The sequence below is a fragment of the Harmonia axyridis genome, chromosome X, assembly GCF_914767665.1.
Source record: "Harmonia axyridis chromosome X, icHarAxyr1.1, whole genome shotgun sequence".
NCBI lineage: Eukaryota > Metazoa > Arthropoda > Insecta > Coleoptera > Coccinellidae > Harmonia > Harmonia axyridis.
The window spans coordinates 25,967,800-25,991,918 of record NC_059508.1 but is presented as its reverse complement, the minus strand read 5'-3'; the positions used below and the strand labels follow the sequence as shown (position 1 = coordinate 25,991,918).

Sequence of the window (24,119 nt, the reverse complement as noted above, 5' to 3'; positions counted from 1 at the left end):
AATAAGAACAGTCCCTTATACCAAAGTGGTTTCCTCAGACACGCGTGTCAAGCTTTCGTCCCTGTGCAATACGACGAAAAGTGTTAGAATGAGAAACATTGAAGGAAATAACAAACAAATGAAATCAACATTAGAAGTCAGTCGTGCATTTGTGGTTACAGCAGCAATTGACCTTACCACGTGGGAGATTATAGCTACCTGCGTGACATCCGAGTCCAAGATAATCAACAATGTGGAATGGCTTACTTGGATAATTGTTCATTAAACAAAAAGAAGGGAATAAGAACAGTCATTAATACCAAAGTGGTTTCCTTAGACACCTGTGTCAAGCTTTCGTTCCTGTGCAATACGATGAAAAGTGTTAGAATGAGAAACATAGAAGGAAATAACAAACAAATGAAATCAACAACAGAAGTCAGTCGTGCATTTGTGGTTACAGCAGCAATTGACCTTACCACGTGGGAGATTATAGCTACCTGCGTGACATCCGAGTCCAAGAAAATCAACAATGTGGAATGGCTTACTTGGATAATTGTTCATTAAACAAAACGAAGGGAATACGAACAGTCCCTTATACCAAAGTGGTTTCCTTAGACACGCGTGTCAAGCTTTCGTCCCTGTGCAATACGATGAAAAGTGTTAGAATGAGAAACATAGAAGGAAATAACAAACAAATGAAATTAACAACAGAAGTCAGTCGTGCATTTGTGGTTACAGCAGCAATTGACCTTACCACGTGGGAGATTATAGGTACCTGCGTGACATTCGAGTCCAAGAAAATCAACAATGTGGAATTGCTTACTTGGATAATTGTTGATTGAACAAAAAGAAGGGAATAAGAACAGTCCCTTATACCAAAGTGGTTTCCTTAGACACGTGTGTCAAGCTTTCGTCCCTGTGCAATACGATGAGAAGTGTTAGAATGAAAAACATTGAAGGAAATAACAAACAAATGAAATCAACAACAGAAGTCAGTCGTGCATTTGTGGTTACAGCAGCAATCGACCTTACCACGTAAAAGATAATAGCTACCTGCGTGTCATCCGAGTCCAAGAAAATCAACAATGTGGAATGGCTTACTTGGATAATTGTTCATTAAACAAAACGAAGGGAATAAGAACAGTCCCTTATACCAAAGTGGTTTCCTTAGACACGCGTGTCAAGCTTTCGTCCCTGTGCAATACGATGAAAAGTGTTAGAATGAGAAACATAGAAGGAAATAACAAACAAATGAAATCAACAACAGAAGTCAGTCGTGCATTTGTGGTTACAGCAGCAATTGACCTTACCACGTGGGAGATTATAGCTACCTGCGTGACATTCGAGTCCAAGAAAATCAACAATGTGGAATTGCTTACTTGGATAATTGTTGATTGAACAAAAAGAAGGGAATAAGAACAGTCCCTTATACCAAAGTGGTTTCCTCAGACACGTGTGTCAAGCTCTCGTCCCCGTGCAATACGATGAAAAGTGTTAGAATGAGAAACATTGAAGAAAATAACAAACGAATGAAATCAACAACAGAAGTCAGTCGTGCATTTGTGGTTACAGCAGCAATTGACCTTACCACGTGGGAGATTATAGCTACCTGCGTGACATCCGAGTCCAAGAAAATCAACAAGTGGAACAACTTACTTGGATAATTGTTCATTAAACAAAAAGAATTGAATAAGAACAGTCCCTTATACCAAAGTGGTTTCCTTAGACACGTGTGTCAAGCTTTCGTCCCTGTGCAATACGATGAAAAGTGTTAGAATGAGAAACATTGAAGGAAATAACGAACAAATGAAATCAACAACAGAAGTCAGTCGTGCATTTGTGGTTACAGCAGCAATTGACCTTACCACGTTACAGATTATAGATACCTGCGTGTCATCCGAGTCCAAGAAAATCAACAATGTGGAATGGCTTACTTGGATAATTGATCATCATACAGAAAGAAGGGAATAAGAACAGTCCCTTATACCAATGTGGTTTCCATAGACACGTGTGTCAAGCTTTCGTCCCTGTGCAATACGATGAGAAATGTTAGAATGAGTAACATTGAAGGAAATTACAAACAAATGAAATCAACAACAGAAGTCAGCCGTCCAATTGTGGTTACAGCAGCAATTGACCTTACCACGTGGGAGTATAGCTACCCGCGTGTCATCCGAGTCCAAGAAAATCAACAATGTGGAATGGCCTACTTGGATAATTGTTCATTAAACAAAAAGAAGGGAATAAGAACAGTCCCTTATACCAAAGTGGTTTCCTTAGACACCTGCGTCAAGCTTTCGTTCCTGTGCAATACGATGAAAAGTGTTAGAATGAGAAACATAGAAGAAAATAACAAACAAATGAAATCAACAACAGAAGTCAGTCGTGCATTTGTGGTTACAGCAGCAATTGACCTTACCACGTGGGAGATTATAGCTACCTGCGTGACATCCGAGTCCAAGAAAATCAACAATGTGGAATGGCTTACTTGGATAATTGTTCATTAAACAAAAAGAAGGGAATAAGAACAGTCCCTTATACCAAAGTGGTTTCCTTAGACACGCGTGTCAAGCTTTCGTCCCTGTGCAATACGATGAAAAGTGTTAGAATGAGAATCATTGAAGAAAATAACAAACGAATGAAATCAACAACAGAAGTCAGTCGTGCATTCGTGGTTACAGCAGCAATTGACCTTACCACGTGGGAGATTACAGCTACCTGCGTGACATCCGAGCCCAAGAAAATCAACAATGTGGAACGGCTTACTTGGATAATTGTTCATTAAACAAAAAGAAGGGAATAAGAACAGTCCCTTATACCAAAGTGGTTTCCTTAGACACGCGTGTCATGCTTTCGTCCCTGTGCAATACGATGAAAAGTGTTAGAATGAGAAACATTAAAGGAAATAACAAACAAATGAAATCAACAACAGAAGTCAGTCGTGCATTTGTGGTTACAGCAGCAATTGACCTTACCACGTGGGAGATTATAGCTACCGGCGTGATATCCAAGTCCAAGAAAATCAACAATGTGGAATTGCTTACTTGGATAATTGTTCATTAAACAAAAAGAAGGAAATAAGAACAGTCCCTTATACCAAAGTGGTTTCCCTAGACACGCGTGTCAAGCTTTCGTCCCTGTGCAATACGATGAAAAGTGTTAGAATGAGAATCATTGAAGAAAATAACAAACGAATGAAATCAACAATAGAAGTCAGTCGTGCATTTGTGGTTACAGCAGCAATTGACCTCACCACGTGGGAGATTATAGCTACCTGCGTGACATCCGACTCCAAGAAAATCAACAATGTGGAATGGCTTACTTGGATAATTGTTCATTAAACAAAAAGAAGGGAATAAGAACAGACCCTTATACCAAAGTGGTTTCCTTAGACACGCGTGTCAAGCTTTCGTCCCTGTGCAATACGATGAAAAGTGTTAGAATGAGAAACATTGAAGAAAATAACAAACGAATGAAATCAACAACAGAAGTCAGTCGTGCATTTGTGGTTACAGCAGCAATTGTCCTTACCACGTAAAAAATAATAGCTACCTGCGTGTCATCCGAGTCCAAGAAAATCAACAATGTGGAATGGCTTACTTGGATAATTGATCATTATACAGAAAGAAGGAAATAAGAACAGTCCCTTATACCAATGTAGTTTCCATAGACACGTGTGTCAAGCTTTCGTCCCTGTGCAATACGATGAGAAGTGTTAGAATGAGAAACATTGAAGGAAATAACAAACAAATCAAATCAACAACAGAAGTCAGTCGTGCATTTGTGATTACAGCAGCAATTGACCTTACCACGTGGGAGATTATAGCTACCTGCTTGACATCCGAGTCCAAGAAAATCAACAATGTGGAATGGCTTACTTGGATAATTGATCATTATACAGAAAGAATGAAGTAAGAACAGTCCCTTATACCAATGTGGTTTCCATAGACACGTGTGTCAAGCTTTCGTCCCTGTGCATTACGATGAAAAGTGTTAGAATGAGAAACATTGAAGAAAATAACAAACGAATGAAATCAACAACAGAAATCAGTCGTGCATTTGTGGTTACAGCAGCAATTGACCTCACCACGTGGGAGATTATAGCTACCTGCGTGACATCCGAGTCCAAGAAAATCAACAATGTGGAATGGCTTACTTGGATAATTGTTCATTAAACAAAAAGAAGGGAATAAGAACAGTCCCTTATACCAAAGTGGTTTCCTTAGACACGCGTGTCAAGCTTTCGTCCCTGTGCAATACGATGAAAAGTGTTAGAATGAGAATCATTGAAGAAAATAACAAACGAATGAAATCAACAACAGAAGTCAGTCGTGCATTCGTGGTTACAGCAGCAATTGACCTTACCACGTGGGAGATTACAGCTACCTGCGTGACATCCGAGTCCAAGAAAATCAACAATGTGGAATGGCTTACTTGGATAATTGATCATTATACAGAAAGAATGAAGTAAGAACAGTCCCTTATACCAATGTGGTTTCCATAGACACGTGTGTCAAGCTTTCGTCCCTGTGCATTACGATGAAAAGTGTTAGAATGAGAAACATTGAAGAAAATAACAAACGAATGAAATCAACAACAGAAGTCAGTCGTGCATTTGTGGTTACAGCAGCAATTGACCTTACCACGTGAAAAATAATAGCTACCTGCGTGTCATCCGAGTCCAAGAAAATCAACAATGTGGAATGGCTTACTTGGATAATTGATCATTATACAGAAAGAAGGGAATAAGAACAGTCCCTTATACCAATGTGGTTTCCATAGACACGTGTGTCAAGCTTTCGTCCCTGTGCAATACGATGAGAAGTGTTAGAATGAGAAACATTGAAGGAAATAACAAACAAATCAAATCAACAACAGAAGTCAGTCGTGCATTTGTGATTACAGCAGCAATTGACCTTACCACGTGGGAGATTATAGCTACCTGCTTGACATCCGAGTCCAAGGAAATAAACAATGTGGAATGGCTTACTTGGATAATTGATCATTATACAGAAAGAATGAAGTAAGAACAGTCCCTTATACCAATGTGGTTTCCATAGACACGTGTGTCAAGCTTTCGTCCCTGTGCATTACGATGAAAAGTGTTAGAATGAGAAACATTGAAGAAAATAACAAACGAATGAAATCAACAACAGAAGTCAGTCGTGCATTTGTGGTTACAGCAGCAATTGACCTCACCACGTGGGAGATTATGGCTACCTGCGTGACATCCGAGTCCAAGAAAATCAACAATGTGGAATGGCTTACTTGGCTAATTGTTCATTAAACAAAAAGAAGGGAATAAGAACAGTCCCTTATACCAAAGTGGTTTCCTTAGACACGCGTGTCAAGCTTTCGTCCCTGTGCAATACGATGAAAAGTGTTAGAATGAGAATCATTGAAGAAAATAACAAACGAATGAAATCAACAACAGAAGTCAGTCGTGCATTCGTGGTTACAGCAGCAATTGACCTTACCACGTGGGAGATTACAGCTACCTGCGTGACATCCGAGCCCAAGAAAATCAACAATGTGGAACGGCTTACTTGGATAATTGTTCATTAAACAAAAAGAAGGGAATAAGAACAGTCCGTTATACCAAAGTGGTTTCCTTAGACACGCGTGTCAAGCTTTCGTCCCTGTGCAATACGATGAAAAGTGTTAGAATGAGAATCATTGAAGAAAATAACAAACGAATGAAATCAACAACAGAAGTCAGTCGTGCATTCGTGGTTACAGCAGCAATTGACCTTACCACGTGGGAGATTACAGCTACCTGCGTGACATCCGAGCCCAAGAAAATCAACAATGTGGAACGGCTTACTTGGATAATTGTTCATTAAACAAAAAGAAGGGAATAAGAACAGTCCCTTATACCAAAGTGGTTTCCTTAGACACGCGTGTCAAGCTTTCGTCCCTGTGCAATACGATGAAAAGTGTTAGAATGAGAATCATTGAAGAAAATAACAAACGAATGAAATCAACAATAGAAGTCAGTCGTGCATTTGTGGTTACAGCAGCAATTGACCTCACCACGTGGGAGATTATAGCTACCTGCGTGACATCCGAGTCCAAGAAAATCAACAAAGTGGAATGGCTTACTTGGATAATTGTTCATTAAACAAAAAGAAGGGAATAAGAACAGTCCCTTATACCAAAGTGGTTTCCTTAGACACGCGTGTCAAGCTTTCGTCCCTGTGCAATACGATGAAAAGTGTTAGAATGAGAAACATTGAAGAAAATAACAAACGAATGAAATCAACAACAGAAGTCAGTCGTGCATTTGTGGTTACAGCAGCAATTGACCTTTCCACGTAAAAGATAATAGCTACCTGCGTGTCATCCGAGTCCAAGAAAATCAACAATGTGGAATGGCTTACTTGGATAATTGATCATTATACAGAAAGAAGGGAATAAGAACAGTCCCTTATACCAATGTGGTTTCCATAGACACGTGTGTCAAGCTTTCGTCCCTGTGCAATACGATGAGAAGTGTTAGAATGGGAAACATTGAAGGAAATAACAAACGAATCAAATCAACAACAGAAGTCAGTCGTGCATTTGTGATTACAGCAGCAATTGACCTTACCACGTGAGAGATTATAGCTACCTGCGTGACATCCGAGTCCAAGAAAATCAACAATGTGGAATGGCTTAATTGGATAATTGATCATTATACAGAAAGAATGAAGTAAGAACAGTCCCTTATACCAATGTGGTTTCCATAGACACGTGTGTCAAGCTTTCGTCCCTGTGCATTACGATGAAAAGTGTTAGAATGAGAAACATTGAAGAAAATAACAAACGAATGAAATCAACAACAGAAGTCAGTCGTGCATTTGTGGTTACAGCAGCAATTGACCTTATCACGTGGGAGATTATAGCTACCTGCGTGACATCCGAGTCCAAGAAAATCAACAATGTGTAACGGCTTACTTGGATATATGTTCATTAAACAAAAAGAATTGAATAAGAACAGTCCCTTATACCAAAGTGGAATCCTTAGACACGTGTGTCAAGCTTTCGTCCCTGTGCAATACGATGAAAAGTGTTAGAATGAGAAACATTGAAGGAAATAACAAACAAATGAAATCAACAACAGAAGTCAGTCGAGCATTTGTGGTTACAGCAGCAATTGACCTTACCACGTTACAGATTATAGCTACCTGCGTGTCATCCGAGTTCAAGAAAATCAACAATGTGGAATGGCTTACTTGGATAATTGATCATCATACAGAAAGAAGGGAATAAGAACAGTCCCTTATACCAATGTGGTTTCCATAGACACGTGTGTCAAGCTTTCGTCCCTGTGCAATACGATGAGAAGTGTTAGAATGAGAAACATTGAAGGAAATAACAAACAAATGAAATCAACAACAGAAGTCAGCCGTCCAATTGTGGTTACAGCAGCAATTGACCTTACCACGTGGGAGATTATAGCTACCCGCGTGTCATCCGAGTCCAAGAAAATCAACAATGTGGAATGGCTTACTTGGATAATTGTTCATTAAACAAAAAGAAGGGAATAAGAACAGTCCCTTATACCAAAGTGGTTTCCTTAGACACCTGTGTCAAGCTTTCGTTCCTGTGCAATACGATGAAAAGTGTTAGAATGAGAAACATAGAAGGAAATAACAAACAAATGAAATCAACAACAGAAGTCAGTCGTGCATTTGTGGTTACAGCAGCAATTGACCTTACCACGTGGGAGATTATAGCTACCTGCGTGACATCCGAGTCCAAGAAAATCAACAATGTGGAATGGCTTACTTGGATAATTGTTCATTAAACAAAACGAAGGGAATAAGAACAGTCCCTTATACCAAAGTGGTTTCCTTAGACACGCGTGTCAAGCTTTCGTCCCTGTGCAATACGATGAAAAGTGTTAGAACGAAAAACATAGAAAGAAATAACAAACAAATGAAATCAACAACAGAAGTCAGTCGTGCCTTTGTGGTTACAGCAGCAATTGACCTTACCACGTGGGAGATTATAGCTACCTGCGTGACATTCGAGTCCAAGAAAATCAACAATGTGGAATGGCTTACTTGGATAATTGTTGATTGAACAAAACGAAGGGAATAAGAACAGTCCCTTATACCAAAGTGGTTTCCTTAGACACGCGTGTCAAGCTTTCGTCCCTGTGCAATACGATGAAAAGTGTTAGAATGAGAAACATAGAAGGAAATAACAAACAAAAGAAATCAACAACAGAAGTCAGTCGTGCATTTGTGGTTACAGCAGCAATTGACCTCACCACGTGGGAGATTATAGCTACCTGCGTGACATCCGAGTCCAAGAAAATCAACAATGTGGAATGGCTTACTTGGATAATTGTTCATCGAAAAGAAAAAAGGGAAGAAGAGCAGTCCCTTATACCAATGTGGTTTCCATAGACACGTGTGTCAAGCTTTCGTTCCTGTGCATTACGATGAAAAGTGTTAGAATGAGAAACATTGAAGAAAATAACAAACGAATGAAATCAACAACAGAAGTCAGTCGTGCATTTGTGGTAACAGCAGCAATTGACCTCACCACGTGGGAGATTATAGCTACCTGCGTGACATCCGAGTCCAAGAAAATCAACAATGTGGAATGGCTTACTTGGATAATTGTTCATTAAACACAAAGAAGGGAATAAGAACAGTCCCTTATACCAAAGTGGTTTCCTTAGACACGCGTGTCTAGCTTTCGTCCCTGTGCAATACGATGAAAAGTGTTAGAATGAGAATCATTGAAGAAAATAACAAACGAATGAAATCAACAACAGAAGTCAGTCGTGCATTCGTGGTTACAGCAGCAATTGACCTTACCACGTGCGAGATTACAGCTACCTGCGTGACATCCGAGCCCAAGAAAATCAACAATGTGGAACGGCTTCATTGGATAATTGTTCATTAAATAAAAAGAAGGGAATAAGAACAGTCCCTTATACCAAAGTGGTTTCCTTAGACACGCGTGTCAAGCTTTCGTTCCTGTGCATTACGATGAAAAGTGTTAGAATGAGAAACATTGAAGAAAATAACAAACGAATGAAATCAACAACAGAAGTCAGTCGTGCATTTGTGGTAACAGCAGCAATTGACCTCACCACGTGGGAGATTATAGCTACCTGCGTGACATCCGAGTCCAAGAAAATCAACAATGTGGAATGGCTTACTTGGATAATTGTTCATTAAACACAAAGAAGGGAATAAGAACAGTCCCTTATACCAAAGTGGTTTCCTTAGACACGCGTGTCTAGCTTTCGTCCCTGTGCAATACGATGAAAAGTGTTAGAATGAGAATCATTGAAGAAAATAACAAACGAATGAAATCAACAACAGAAGTCAGTCGTGCATTTGTGGTTACAGCAGCAATTGACCTCACCACGTGGGAGATTATAGCTACCTGCGTGACATCCGAGTCCAAGAAAATCAACAATGTGGAATGGCTTACTTGTATAATTGTTCATTAAACAGAAAGAAGGGAATAAGAACAGTCCCTTATACCAAAGTGGTTTCCTTAGACACGTGTGTCAAGCTTTCGTCCCTGTGCAATACGATGAAAAGTGTTAGAATGAGAAACATTGAAGAAAATAACAAACGAATGAAATCAACAACAGAAGTCAGTCGTGCATTCGTGGTTACAGCAGCAATTGACCTTACCACGTGGGAGATTATAGCTACCTGCGTGACATCCGAGTCCAAGAAAATCAACAATGTGGAATGGCTTACTTGGATAATTGATCATTATACAGAAAGAATGGAATAAGAACAGTCCCTTATACCAATGTGGTTTCCATAGACACGTGTGTCAAGCTTTCGTTCCTGTGCATTACGATGAAAAGTGTTAGAATGAGAAACATTGAAGAAAATAACAAACGAATGAAATCAACAACAGAAGTCAGTCGTGCATTTGTGGTAACAGCAGCAATTGACCTCACCACGTGGGAGATTATAGCTACCTGCGTGACATCCGAGTCCAAGAAAATCAACAATGTGGAATGGCTTACTTGGATAATTGTTCATTAAACACAAAGAAGGGAATAAGAACAGTCCCTTATACCAAAGTGGTTTCCTTAGACACGCGTGTCTAGCTTTCGTCCCTGTGCAATACGATGAAAAGTGTTAGAATGAGAATCATTGAAGAAAATAACAAACGAATGAAATCAACAACAGAAGTCAGTCGTGCATTCGTGGTTACAGCAGCAATTGACCTTACCACGTGGGAGATTACAGCTACCTGCGTGACATCCGAGCCCAAGAAAATCAACAATGTGGAACGGCTTACTTGGATAATTGTTCATTAAACAAAAAGAAGGGAATAAGAACAGTCCCTTATACCAAAGTGGTTTCCTTAGACACGCGTGTCAAGCTTTCGTCCCTGTGCATTACGATGAAAAGTGTTAGAATGAGAATCATTGAAGAAAATAACAAACGAATGAAATCAACAACAGAAGTCAGTCGTGCATTTGTGGTTACAGCAGCAATTGACCTCACCACGTGGGAGATTATAGCTACCTGCGTGACATCCGAGTCCAAGAAAATCAACAATGTGGAATGGCTTACTTGGATAATTGTTCATTAAACAAAAAGAAGGGAATAAGAACAGTCCCTTATACCAAAGTGGTTTCCTTAGACACGCGTGTCAAGCTTTCGTCCCTGTGCAATACGATGAAAATTGTTAGAATGAGAATCATTGAAGAAAATAACAAACGAATGAAATCAACAACAGAAGTCAGTCGTGCATTCGTGGTTACAGCAGCAATTGACCTTACCACGTGGGAGATTACAGCTACCTGCGTGACATCCGAGCCCAAGAAAATCAACAATGTGGAACGGCTTACTTGGATAATTGTTCATTAAACAAAAATAAGGGAATAAGAACAGTCCCTTATACCAAAGTGGTTTCCTTAGACACGCATGTCAAGCTTTCGTCCCTGTGCAATACGATGAAAAGTGTTAGAATGAGAAACATTGAAGAAAATAACAAACGAATGAAATCAACAACAGAAGTCAGTCGTGCATTTGTGGTTACAGCAGCAATTGACCTTACCACGTGGGAGATTACTGCTACCTGCGTGACATCCGAGCCCAAGAAAATGAACAATGTGGAACGGCTTACTTGGATAATTGTTCATTAAACAAAAAGAAGGGAATAAGAACAGTCCCTTATACCAAAGTGGTTTCCTTAGACACGTGTGTCAAGCTTTCGTCCCTGTGCAATACGATGAAAAGTGTTAGAATGAGAATCATTGAAGAAAATAACAAACGAATGAAATCAACAACAGAAGTCAGTCGTGCATTCGTGGTTACAGCAGCAATTGACCTTACCACGTGGGAGATTACAGCTACCTGCGTGACATCCGAGCCCAAGAAAATCAACAATGTGGAACGGCTTACTTGGATAATTGTTCATTAAACAAAAAAAAGAGAATAAGAACAGTCCCTTATACCAAAGTGGTTTCCTTAGACACGCGTGTCATGCTTTCGTCCCTGTGCAATACGATGAAAAGTGTTAGAATGAGAAACATTAAAGGAAATAACAAACAAATGAAATCAACAACAGAAGTCAGTCGTGCATTTGTGGTTACAGCAGCAATTGACCTTACCACGTGGGAGATTATAGCTACCGGCGTGATATCCGAGTCCAAGAAAATCAACAATGTGGAATTGCTTACTTGGATAATTGTTCATTAAACAAAAAGAAGGGAATAAGAACAGTCCCTTATACCAAAGTGGTTTCCCTAGACAAGCGTGTCAAGCTTTCGTCCCTGTGCAATACGATGAAAAGTGTTAGAATGAGAATCATTGAAGAAAATAACAAACGAATGAAATCAACAATAGAAGTCAGACGTGCATTTGTGGTTACAGCAGCAATTGACCTCACCACGTGGGAGATTATAGCTACCTGCGTGACATCCGAGTCCAAGAAAATCAACAATGTGGAATGGCTTACTTGGATAATTGTTCATTAAACAAAAAGAAGGGAATAAGAACAGACCCTTATACCAAAGTGGTTTCCTTAGACACGCGTGTCAAGCTTTCGTCCCTGTGCAATACGATGAAAAGTGTTAGAATGAGAAACATTGAAGAAAATAACAAACGAATGAAATCAACAACAGAAGTCAGTCGTGCATTTGTGGTTACAGCAGCAATTGACCTTACCACGTAAAAAATAATAGCTACCTGCGTGTCATCCGAGTCCAAGAAAATCAACAATGTGGAATGGCTTACTTGGATAATTGATCATTATACAGAAAGAAGGGAATAAGAACAGTCCCTTATACCAATGTGGTTTCCATAGACACGTGTGTCAAGCTTTCGTCCCTGTGCAATACGATGAGAAGTGTTAGAATGAGAAACATTGAAGGAAATAACAAACAAATCAAATCAACAACAGAAGTCAGTCGTGCATTTGTGATTACAGCAGCAATTGACCTTACCACGTGGGAGATTATAGCTACCTGCTTGACATCCGAGTCCAAGAAAATAAACAATGTGGAATGGCTTACTTGGATAATTGATCATTATACAGAAAGAATGAAGTAAGAACAGTCCCTTATACCAATGTGGTTTCCATAGACACGTGTGTCAAGCTTTCGTCCCTGTGCATCACGATGAAAAGTGTTAGAATGAGAAACATTGAAGAAAATAACAAACGAATGAAATCAACAACAGAAGTCAGTCGTGCATTTGTGGTTACAGCAGCAATTGACCTCACCACGTGGAAGATTATGGCTACCTGCGTGACATCCGAGTCCAAGAAAATCAACAATGTGGAATGGCTTACTTGGATAATTGTTCATTAAACAAAAAGAAGGGAATAAGAACAGACCCTTATACCAAAGTGGTTTCCTTAGACACGCGTGTCAAGCTTTCGTCCCTGTGCAATACGATGAAAAGTGTTAGAATGAGAAACATTGAAGAAAATAACAAACGAATGAAATCAACAACAGAAGTCAGTCGTGCATTTGTGGTTACAGCAGCAATTGACCTTTCCACGTGGGAAATTATAGATAGCTGCGTGACATCCTAGTCCAAGAAAATCAACAATGTGGAATGGCTTACTTGGATACTTGTTCATCAAAAAGAAAAAAGGGAAGAAGAGCAGTCCCTCATACCAAAGTGGTTTCCTTAGACACGTGTGTCAAGCTTTCGTCACTGTGCAATACGATGAAAAGTGTTAGAATGAGAAATATTGAAGAAAATAACAAACGAATGAAATCAACAACAGAAGTCAGTCGTGCATTCGTGGTTACAGCAGCAATTGACCTTACCACGTGGGAGATAATAGCTACCTGCGTGACATCCGAGCCCAAGAAAATCAACAATGTGGATCGGCTTACTTGGATAATTGTTCATTAAACAAAAAGAAGGGAATAAGAACAGTTCCTTATACCAAAGTGGTTTCCTTAGACACGTGTTTCAAGCTTTCGTCCCTGTGCAATACGATGAAAAGTGTTAGAATGAGAAATATTAAAGGAAATTACAAACAAATGAAATCAACAACAGAAGTCAGTCGTGCATTTGTGGTTACAGCAGCAATTGACCTTACCACGTGGGAGATTATAGCTACCGGCGTGACATCCGAGTCCAAGAAAATCAACAATGTGGAATGGCTTACTTGGATAATTGTTGATTGAACAAAAAGAAGGGAATAAGAACAGTCCCTCATACAAAAGTGGTTTTCTTAGACACGTGTCAAGCTTTCGTCCCTGTGCAATACGATGAAAAGTGTTAGAATGAGAAACATTGAAGGAAATAACAAACAAATGAAATCAACAACAGAAGTCAGTCGTGCATTTGTGGTTTCAGCAGCAATTGACCTTACCACGTGGGAGAATATAGCTACCTGCGTGACATCCGAGTCCAAGAAAATCAACAATGTGGAATGACTTACTTGGATAATTGATCATTATACAGAAAGAATGAAGTAAGAACAGTCCCTTATACGAATGTGGTTTCCATAGACACGTGTGTCAAGCTTTCGTCCCTGTGCAATACGATGAAAAGTGTAAGAATGAGAAACATAGAAGGAAAAAACAAACAAATGAAATCAACAACAGAAGTCAGTCGTGCATTTGTGGTTACAGCGGCAATTGACATTACCACGTGGGAGATTCTAGCTACCTGCGTGACATCCGAGTCCAAGAAAATCAACAATGTGGAATGGCTTATTCGGATAATTGTTCATTAAACAAAAAGAAGGGAATGAGAACAGTCCCTTATACCAAAGTGGTTTCCTTAGACACGCGTGTCAAGCTTTCGTCCCTGTGCAATACGATGAAAAAAGTGTTAGAATGAGAAACATTGAAGAAAATAACAAACGAATGAAATCAACAACAGAAGTCAGTCGTGCATTTGTGGTTACAGCAGCAATTGACCATACCACTTGGGAGATGATAGCTATCTGCGTGACATCCGAGTCCAAGAAAATCAACAATGTGGAATGGCCCACTTGGATAATTGTTGATCAAACAAAAAAAAGGGAATAAGAACAGTCCCTTATACCAAAGTGGTTTCCTAAGACACGCGTGTCAAGCTTTCGTCCCTGTGCAATACGATGAAAAGTGTTAGAATGAGAAACATTGAAGAAAATAACAAACGAATGAAATCAACATTAGAAGTCAGTCGTGCATTTGTGGTTACAGCAGCAATTGACCTTACCACGTGGGAGATTATAGCTACCTGCGTGACATCCGAGTCCAAGAAAATCAACAATGTGGAATGGCCTACTTGGATAATTGTTCATTAAACAAAACGAAGGGAATAAGAACAGTCCCTTATACCAAAGTGGTTTCCTTAGACACGCGTGTCAAGCTTTCGTCCCTGTGCAATACGATGAAAAGTGTTAGAATGAGAAACATAGAAGGAAATAACAAACAAATTAAATCAACAACAGAAGTCAGTCGTGCATTTGTGGTTACAGCAGCAATTGACCTTACCACGTGGGAGATTATAGCTACCTGCGTGACATTCGTGTCCAAGAAAATCAACAATGTGGAATGGCTTACTTGGATAATTGTTGATTGAACAAAACGAAGGGAATAAGAACAGTCCCTTATACCAAAGTGGTTTCCTTAGACACGCGTGTCAAGCTTTCGTCCCTGTGCAATACGATGAAAAGTGTTAGAATGAGAAACATAGAAGGAAATAACAAACAAATGAAATCAACAACAGAAGTCAGTCGTGCATTTGTGGTTACAGCAGCAATTGACCTTACCACGTGGGAGATTATAGCTACCTGCGTGACATCCGAGTCCAAGAAAATCAACAATGTGGAATGGCCTACTTGGATAATTGTTGATTAAACAAAAAAAAAATAAGAACAGTCCCTTATACCAAAGTGGTTCCCTTAGACACGTGTGTCAAGCTTTCGTCCCTGTGCGATACGATGAAAAGTGTTAGAATGAGAAACATAGGAGGAAATAACAAACAAATGAAATCAACAACAGAAGTCAGTCGTGCATATGTGGTTACAGCAGCAATTGACCTTACCACGTGGGAGCTTATAGCTACCTGCGTGACATCCGAGTCCAAGAAAATCAACAATGTGGAATGGCTTACTTGGATAATTGTTGATTGAACTGTAACGTCCTTTTTGGCGTCACTGGCGCCTCTGCCAATTGCCCTTCAGCACTTTGCAGTAGTATCTCGAGCGCCAGCCAATTTTAGGGAGAAATTGACAAACCTTACCAGGGCAGCTTAGTGAAGACAGGATTCGGTGTCACCTAGGATGGTAGCGGTGACCAAGTAACAAACAACGCAACAAAATTAATAGGTTTATTGATTCAATTCTACAATACAGACAATCTCAGCAAAAACGGGAAATCAGAAAAAGCATAAATTATATCAATCTGTATACTTTAACTCGGTTACTGAGATAATTTGTACTGTCTACAACTACTGTGTCCTTACCTCACCAATTTATTGTCAGTCAGAACCGTTGAACAAGTTAGTCGGATCCGGGAGCCGGGAAATTATGATATTTGGAGATTGAGAATCGTGGATTTTGTAGAGTCGGGAAGGAATGAAAACTAATCCTAGCGCGTTGAAAAACTCCACCGGTACACCACCCTCTCGTTGTCTCTATCAAATGAAACCCTTGAATATTCACTCGTAAGAAAGTCACAAGTAAAAATTAGCAAACTCCCCAGAAAAAGACTAACAAGTAAGTTTACTGATGAAAATGGCGATTTTCGACCTCAGAAACGGATTTGTAATTATTGGCGTTCAATTACCAATTTTACTATTTTCCGGTCACCTGGTAACCACTTAACCAAAATGTCTTTTCTAAAACTAAAACTACTGCCTAAACTTCTAAATCTAACTAACTAACTACTGAACTAACTACTACCTAAATCTATCTGAATAACTAACTTTACTATACTACTGAATCTGAAAATCTCTACTATCTAAACTACTGAAAACTACTAAGCAACTATCTGAATGCCTGAACATCAATTTTAACTATACTCTATCTACTGACTGCCTAAACATGAATTCCCGATTTTGGGTCGGTTACCCCCTTTTATAACTTCGGTGCGGGACGGTGAAGGAATTCGGTCCACGTGACTCTTCATGTCGACAAAAACCTCGTTTTTCGAGAAAATTCTCTTGGCGGAACGTAATCTGACATATGGAAAAAAATATATCAGCGGTAAAAACGCCGAAATAAATAATTTCTTATATTATTTCACTCGGATTATTCGAGGCCCTGGTCGGTTGAAAAACATGAAGCATGGACTTTTTCATTATCGCGGTGAACAATTAATAAATTATTTCCAATATTTACGGAATATATCAGAATGATTAATTTAAACGGAAAACAATAAAATATTCTTTAGACGGAGCCTGATCATTCCTATGGGAATAATCAGACTTCGTTACATCCCCCCTGGTTCGGAAAAATTCAAGTTACGGTGAAACAGAAATTTGAATTCTAAAAAACAAACAAAAAATAACCGAATACTATCCTGTCTTATTACGCGGGATATATGGGAAGTACGGGTCTGACTGTTACGTTACGCTATCAAAGATTATAATGTTGTTGTAGACAGTTTGACATATAAAAATAAAACTTTGCTCTATGAATCGATGTCAAATTCAAACGTCGTCTTCTTTCTTCTGTCATCCGGGGTGATTTGAATGTTTGGAAATTTCTTCATCTCGGGGTTGTGGAGTAGAACTCATTCCCATTTCCATGAAGTTTCCAAGTGTCGGTGAAAAATTCAAACGCCGTCTTCCTTCTTCGGTCATCCGGGGTGATTTGAATGTGTACATGTTTGGGGAATTTCTTCATCTCGGGGTTGTGGAGTAGAACTCGTTCCCATTTCCATGAAGTTTCCAAGTGTCGGTGAAATAATCTGATGTCAGGTGTGGATTATCCCATTCTCCGGTGAGTAGTTCTGTGATTTCCATATCTCGATGAATCATGCCATATTATTTCAGAGGGACGTCGAAGTTCCCAGTCAGATGAGTCGAAACCATTCCAAACCCATTGAATATACTGGTTGATTTACCTGTGGATATTACAAGGAATCAGTGACTGTATGGTGAAATTTTCAGAACGGTGAAAATTCTTCCAGTTATACAGTTTAAATTATCTATATGAAAATTGAAATGGAATCCAGATGTCCACCAGAGTAATAATTGACAGGTCATGATGTCTAATTCTTCAAGTACTTCTTTCTTGGATGATGACATGAATAAATCTTCAGGAATCATGTCTTCGGTGGAATTGGGCCTACAGCTGATCATCCGATGAAAGGTGTGTTGCCTATCTCCAGCATTTATTCTCATCGGTGAGTATCTAGCCTCTTAGAAAACTTCATCTGTAACACTGCGGAATATTTCAGTTATTTATCAGATTAGAAATGGCATTCTTCAAATTTATTACACAGTGGAACTACTAATTTATATCTGACGGCCTTTGAAATTCAGGGCAAGTGACTGGAATTGTTTTTATTGTATAATATTCACGGACTTATTATGTACTATTCAGTTTCATCAACATTTACAGATTAAAAATCAGTCTACTAGTCTTGAATATAATGTTATAAGATATTGGGTTAGGCCCTATATGGTTTTACACAGTTTACAGGATTAGGAACAAAAACAACGGTATCTTCTTTTTAATTCTATCTCATTTGCTTGCTCTCTCTTCTCTCCGCTGCGTGGCTTCTCTCTCTGTGCATCTTGCACACGGACGCAGGGCTAGTTGTTCTGGAGTCAACCTAGTTGCTGTCGGCCGTGGGGCCAGTTTCCTGGGTACGCATTCGCAGTACCTTGTCTGCGTACCTATCAAACCACATCTGCTGCAGAATAGGAGTGGTCGACCTCGACACTCCTGCCGCGAGGGACATGTCTTGCCGCACTTCCAGCAAGTGTTGGGCCTAACCTCTAGGTACACTTTATTTCCCATCGTACCTACAATACGAACGCTCCTTGGGGCCGGTGTGGTTTGATCTGAAACATATGGTTTAGTTATACCGGTGTTGTCTTCCACACTCGTCCTGAATGGAATTTTAGAACCGGTATCTTGCTTACTGGCCCGCAGCTGGCACAAAGGGGGGGTCTGTGTAGATTGCGTAGTGGTCCTCTTCATCACTCTCTCCACTCCGGCTAGGTAATTTCTCCCTCTAACCGACGATACCGAGCTCTGGGGGGTTCTGGGCATCCGCATCTCCGTCGTTGTTCTCCTCCTTAACACCGGTACTTCCTTGAGCGGCGCATCCACCATCTTTCGAGGTTGCATCTTTTCTGCCAGTTGCTGTTGGGGTACTTTGAACTTTTGGCACGAAGTGCAGTTCCGGACATATTTCGCAATGTCCCTAAACATACCTGGCCAGTAATAATTCCGCGAGATCTTCGCAATCATCTTAGCTATTCCCAGATGTCCAGCAGAGTCGTGGTTTTCTTTCAGTACTTTGGTCCTCTGTTCGGTGGGTATACACAGCTTCCATGGTTGGCCTGTTCCAGCTTCCCTGGCATCTGATGAATCCCAAAAGTGTCGGTGTAGTCTTCCATCGATGATGGAATAGTCGGGGCAGTGTTCTGGTCCTTTCTCTACTTCCTGAAACTTATTTTTGTACCACTTACATTGAATACCTGTCTCTTTCAGTTGGACACAGTTAAGTGTCGGTAATTGATTTCTCAACGGGCTCTCAGCAAGTCTGTTGTGGGATCCTCTTCGGTTCTGGAGGTGTTTTTCGGGAGTCTGCACCTCTATGACCTCTTGGCTAACCTGTTTAGCTCTGGGGATCCGTCGTCCTTCCAGATAACATTCTGTGTTCTTGATATCCAGGGAGAAGTTGTATGTCTTCAGCATCTCTATTCCCAGGATTAAGTCGACTGGTAAGTTGGGTACAAGTAAGAATTCTATGTTATTCAGGGCATAATCGGCTATCACCATTCCAAGGTGATACATCTTCGGTATGGCTGTAGTTTGTCCATTCGCTACCATGACAGCTTCAGTTGTTGATTTTTCTCCCTTGATTCCGTTTCTTTCACACAGCTGGGCCACCCTCTGACTACAGCAGCTCTTTGCCGCACCAGTGTCTATCAATGCATGGAATAACTTTCCTTCAATGTGCACTTCTACCAGAGGCCAGCTGTCGTTGCTAACGATAGGAATCACTGTAGTTAGGAATCCCGCTGAAGTTGACGGTGTCGTTCCTCTCCGGTTTTGAGGACATGGGCAGTCTCGTGAGAGGATATTCTCTCGTTGACATCGGGAGCAAAACATTTTCGGTGTCCCTCGGCAGTCTCGACGTAGGTGGCCATATCCCCCGCATCTGAAGCATTGTGTCTGGGAGGACACTCTTCGCTCCGGTGGTGATCCATTCCGATCCTGGGAGGTGTTGGCATTTCCTGTTCTGTTGGTCGAGTATTCCGGTGGCCTCGAGGGCAGATGGGGACGATCTGGTCCAGAGGATACTGAGCAATTCCAGTCTTCTATCCTTCTGGCTGTGGTTAGCGGTCTTGACGGGCCCTTCTTCGGAGATGGAGATGGTGTGGGAGCTTCCTGACGAGTACTGTGGTTTCGTTGTCTAGTATTCTCCGAAATTGCAGAGAGGTTGGCCGGGTAGTCCTGTTGACGACGTTGATGATATGTTAGATGTGGTTCATCGATGAGGCTGGGTTTAACCGGTGGTTTGGTATAATGTCCCATCTGCCATTGAACCATTTCAAAAACTTTTCCCTTTTTCAGGAGTTCATCGTAGGTGGTCGTCTCCTGGAAGGCCAAGGCCTGTTGCAGTGATGGCAATAACCTCTGTCTTATCAGTCGAATCTGTTCACTCTCCGTGGGACGATTACAGGTCAGCTTCTGGAACAGATTTTGCATCCGGGTAACATACAGTAGTAACTTCTCATCAGGACCTTGCATCCTCTTCTTGATTTCATCCAGTAGGTTTTCTTCATAGTTGACTGGTAAGAATGCCTCTTTTAATTGAGTCTTGAAGTCGTCCCAGTTTCTGAAGAGTCCCCTCCGGGGGATGAACCAATCTTTGGCATCCTTTCGCAGAAGTTCGTAAATCGATTCGAACACATGTTCTAAGGATGTCTTTCGGGATTCAGCAAGTCTCTCTATCTCTTCTATAAATCCAATCACACTATCAGTCCCATCAAAGTAAATATTCCATTTATGGATGGGTATAGTTGAGGTCGGCATCGGTCGTGGTTCAGATCCTTGTTGGGCAGTAGTCGGTGTCATCAGCTGGTTCAGATTCATCATGGGTTCATTCAAATCGGGAAATGACACCCTTCTCATAGAGCTGGTCCATCGACTATGAGTTGATGCCTCTGGTTGATTCATATTCGGCTGTTGTGGTTGAGGAATAGGCATCGTTGGTAAATTCTGTAGTAACTTCTCACATTCCTGTCTTGTTGCATTCAAAACTTGAACTAATCTTGACTTATTTGCAGGTGTTGCAGTATGGGAGACCTGGGCAGTTGGCAGTGGGAGTTCATCATCTTCCAAATCTATCAGTGATGTCTTCAGTTGTGCAACCTTGGTTGGTTGAATGGGAGACATCTCAGGCGACTGTGGAATCTCTGCCTCCAAAAGCGATCCATCCGGTCGGGTTGATGGTTGCTGTCTGTCAGCAGTCAACGTTGCCTCCAATGAACTCAAGGCCCGAGCTGCAGTCTCCTTTAAGTGTTCTATCATCTGTGACTCGGTTTCATTTTTAGTGATAATAAAATTCAGTCTTCTCTGAATGTGTATTAATCTTGTTGAAATCCGAGTATATTCCTTCGTGGTGTTCTCAGTGTCAAAGTGTTGAATGGCTTCCAGCAAGTCGGTGAGTTTGTTCTGACATGACTCCATGTCCAGTGTCGGGTTCATTCCTGTCGGCTGTAGAGGCAAATTCAATTTCAATACCTGTCGTAATAAACTCCTCTTTAGCATTACTGTGCTGGGTATTAATTGTCCTCTCAGCTGTAACTCATAAGTCAGCTCATCATTCAATAGTCGATTCACATCCATGTTGAGGTTATGTGATTGAATCGTTGAAGTCCAAACTCAAACAATCGATTTGAAATCTATCGAAGTTATTCGACACTGTCCTCTTCTTATTAACCGTTGAAGTCCGAACACTTTCCCCAACTTCACTATTCCCGGTAACAGTCCTTATTTTTCCCTTAACCCTCGCACAAAAATAACACTAATAGACAATAATGCTGAAAAATTACAAGTTGATAACAGAATCTATTCAAGTTTGAATTATTGTTTGATACAGTCAAAGAAAATCAAAAATGAGAAAACTTTCAGAAAACAAGTTGTTTTAAATTTATTATGATTCTCAAAAAAAATTTTCCAATGTCAGACAGTTGACAATTTCCAGAAGAAACTAAATATTCAATGTCAAACGCAGTTGACAATTTCAAAATAACTCACAAACCCAGAAAAGAAAAGTAGGGTTAACCGAGTAGTTCAAATAATGTTCACTGTCAAACACAGTTGACAGTTCTAGCAATCAGATAATCTCAAAAATAACAAGTTGTCAATTTTATTCACAGTCAAAATATATTTCAAATAAATCAAAAACAATTCAGCAATCCTGGAATATCAGACAAAGAAAATCAATGCAAGTCTTTATTCAAATCAATAACGATAATCACTTGTTTCAAAAATTCTTCAGCAATTCAACACAAAATAAAAATGTTTCAGGCAATCAGTAAACTCAGAAATAAGGAATACACAGCAACAAAAACTTATATTCACTGTTGCAGCAATAATAAAAACACAAGTCAACTTTATTTATCAGAAATCAGCTATTATGGTTCAAAAGCAAATAAAATCACAAGTAAATATCTCCAAGTCCTTATGACTTTTATATCCCTACCTTGTTTCAACCTGGAATAAAGTTGCTCAGGATAATAGTGTGTAAGGGAAAAAACAACAAATCTTTCTTTATTCAAACGATGATCAGTAAATAGTAGCAGTGAACAATACCCTATTATATGAAGGCGGTATGATATCACTATATTAGCTGCAGTGATTGTACAATGAAACAATCGGTAGCAGTATCTCAATTATACTCACTGGTTTTCTGTCCGAGTTGAACCAACCACTCAACGTTAAACAGTATTCAACGCGCACAAAGATAGTCACTGAGTGTCACCCCAAAGTCACTTTCCGTAACCTTTCACGTAACCGAAAAAGTCACAAAGAAATCCGGCGGTCGATTGTTCTAGTCCTGCAATACACAAAACAAAAAAAAGTTATTTAGATATAAATGTCCACACTGTCAATGCTATGTCGGTTTCCTGCTAATAAAGGAAATTATTGTCAAACGCGGAAATGTTTATAGCACTTTAATATAGTCCACTGATACTTAGGTACCAGTAACAAATCAATTCAATATACGGATCTTCCTCCAACAGGAGAAGATAATCTCTTCCACTCAGAGAGAGAGAAAAAAAATGGTTGCACTGACCTTCGGTTCCTCTTCAGTCCTTACACCCTTAAGCGTCGTTTTCTGAAGATCGGGAGCTATTCTGTAGCGTTGTCCTCTCAAGTCCCTCGCTAGGGCGCTATTTGTAACGTCCTTTTTGGCGTCACTGGCGCCTCTGCCAATTGCCCTTCAGCACTTTGCAGTAGTATCTCGAGCGCCAGCCAATTTTAGGGAGAAATTGACAAACCTTACCAGGGCAGCTTAGTGAAGACAGGATTCGGTGTCACCTAGGATGGTAGCGGTGACCAAGTAACAAACAACGCAACAAAATTAATAGGTTTATTGATTCAATTCTACAATACAGACAATCTCAGCAAAAACGGGAAATCAGAAAAAGCATAAATTATATCAATCTGTATACTTTAACTCGGTTACTGAGATAATTTGTACTGTCTACAACTACTGTGTCCTTACCTCACCAATTTATTGTCAGTCAGAACCGTTGAACAAGTTAGTCGGATCCGGGAGCCGGGAAATTATGATATTTGGAGATTGAGAATCGTGGATTTTGTAGAGTCGGGAAGGAATGAAAACTAATCCTAGCGCGTTGAAAAACTCCACCGGTACACCACCCTCTCGTTGTCTCTATCAAATGAAACCCTTGAATATTCACTCGTAAGAAAGTCACAAGTAAAAATTAGCAAACTCCCCAGAAAAAGACTAACAAGTAAGTTTACTGATGAAAATGGCGATTTTCGACCTCAGAAACGGATTTGTAATTATTGGCGTTCAATTACCAATTTTACTATTTTCCGGTCACCTGGTAACCACTTAACCAAAATGTCTTTTCTAAAACTAAAACTACTGCCTAAACTTCTAAATCTAACTAACTAACTACTGAACTAACTACTACCTAAATCTATCTGAATAACTAACTTTACTATACTACTGAATCTGAAAATCTCTACTATCTAAACTACTGAAAACTACTAAGCAACTATCTGAATGCCTGAACATCAATTTTAACTATACTCTATCTACTGACTGCCTAAACATGAATTCCCGATTTTGGGTCGGTTACCCCCTTTTATAACTTCGGTGCGGGACGGTGAAGGAATTCGGTCCACGTGACTCTTCATGTCGACAAAAACCTCGTTTTTCGAGAAAATTCTCTTGGCGGAACGTAATCTGACATATGGAAAAAAATATATCAGCGGTAAAAACGCCGAAATAAATAATTTCTTATATTATTTCA

General features: G+C 40.0%; 1 protein-coding gene and 1 long non-coding RNA gene across 2 annotated transcripts; one reads left to right on the top strand and one right to left on the bottom strand.

The window, feature by feature from the left end:
* The first annotated feature begins 15,680 nt into the window (after window positions 1-15,680).
* LOC123685972 lies at window positions 15,681-21,185 on the top strand. Its single transcript, XR_006748389.1, has 3 exons — window positions 15,681-17,361; window positions 17,415-17,767; window positions 20,892-21,185. It is a non-coding gene; the product is annotated as an uncharacterized LOC123685972 (long non-coding RNA).
* LOC123685971 lies at window positions 18,000-23,434 on the bottom strand. Its single transcript, XM_045625870.1, has 2 exons — window positions 18,513-23,434; window positions 18,000-18,431 (listed from the first exon to the last, which is right to left on the bottom strand). The coding sequence occupies exons 1-2, from the start codon at window positions 21,451-21,453 to the stop codon at window positions 18,109-18,111; spliced, it is 3,264 nt and encodes a 1,087-aa protein (XP_045481826.1). The 5' UTR covers window positions 21,454-23,434; the 3' UTR covers window positions 18,000-18,108.
* Between the last annotated feature and the right edge of the window lie 685 nt (window positions 23,435-24,119).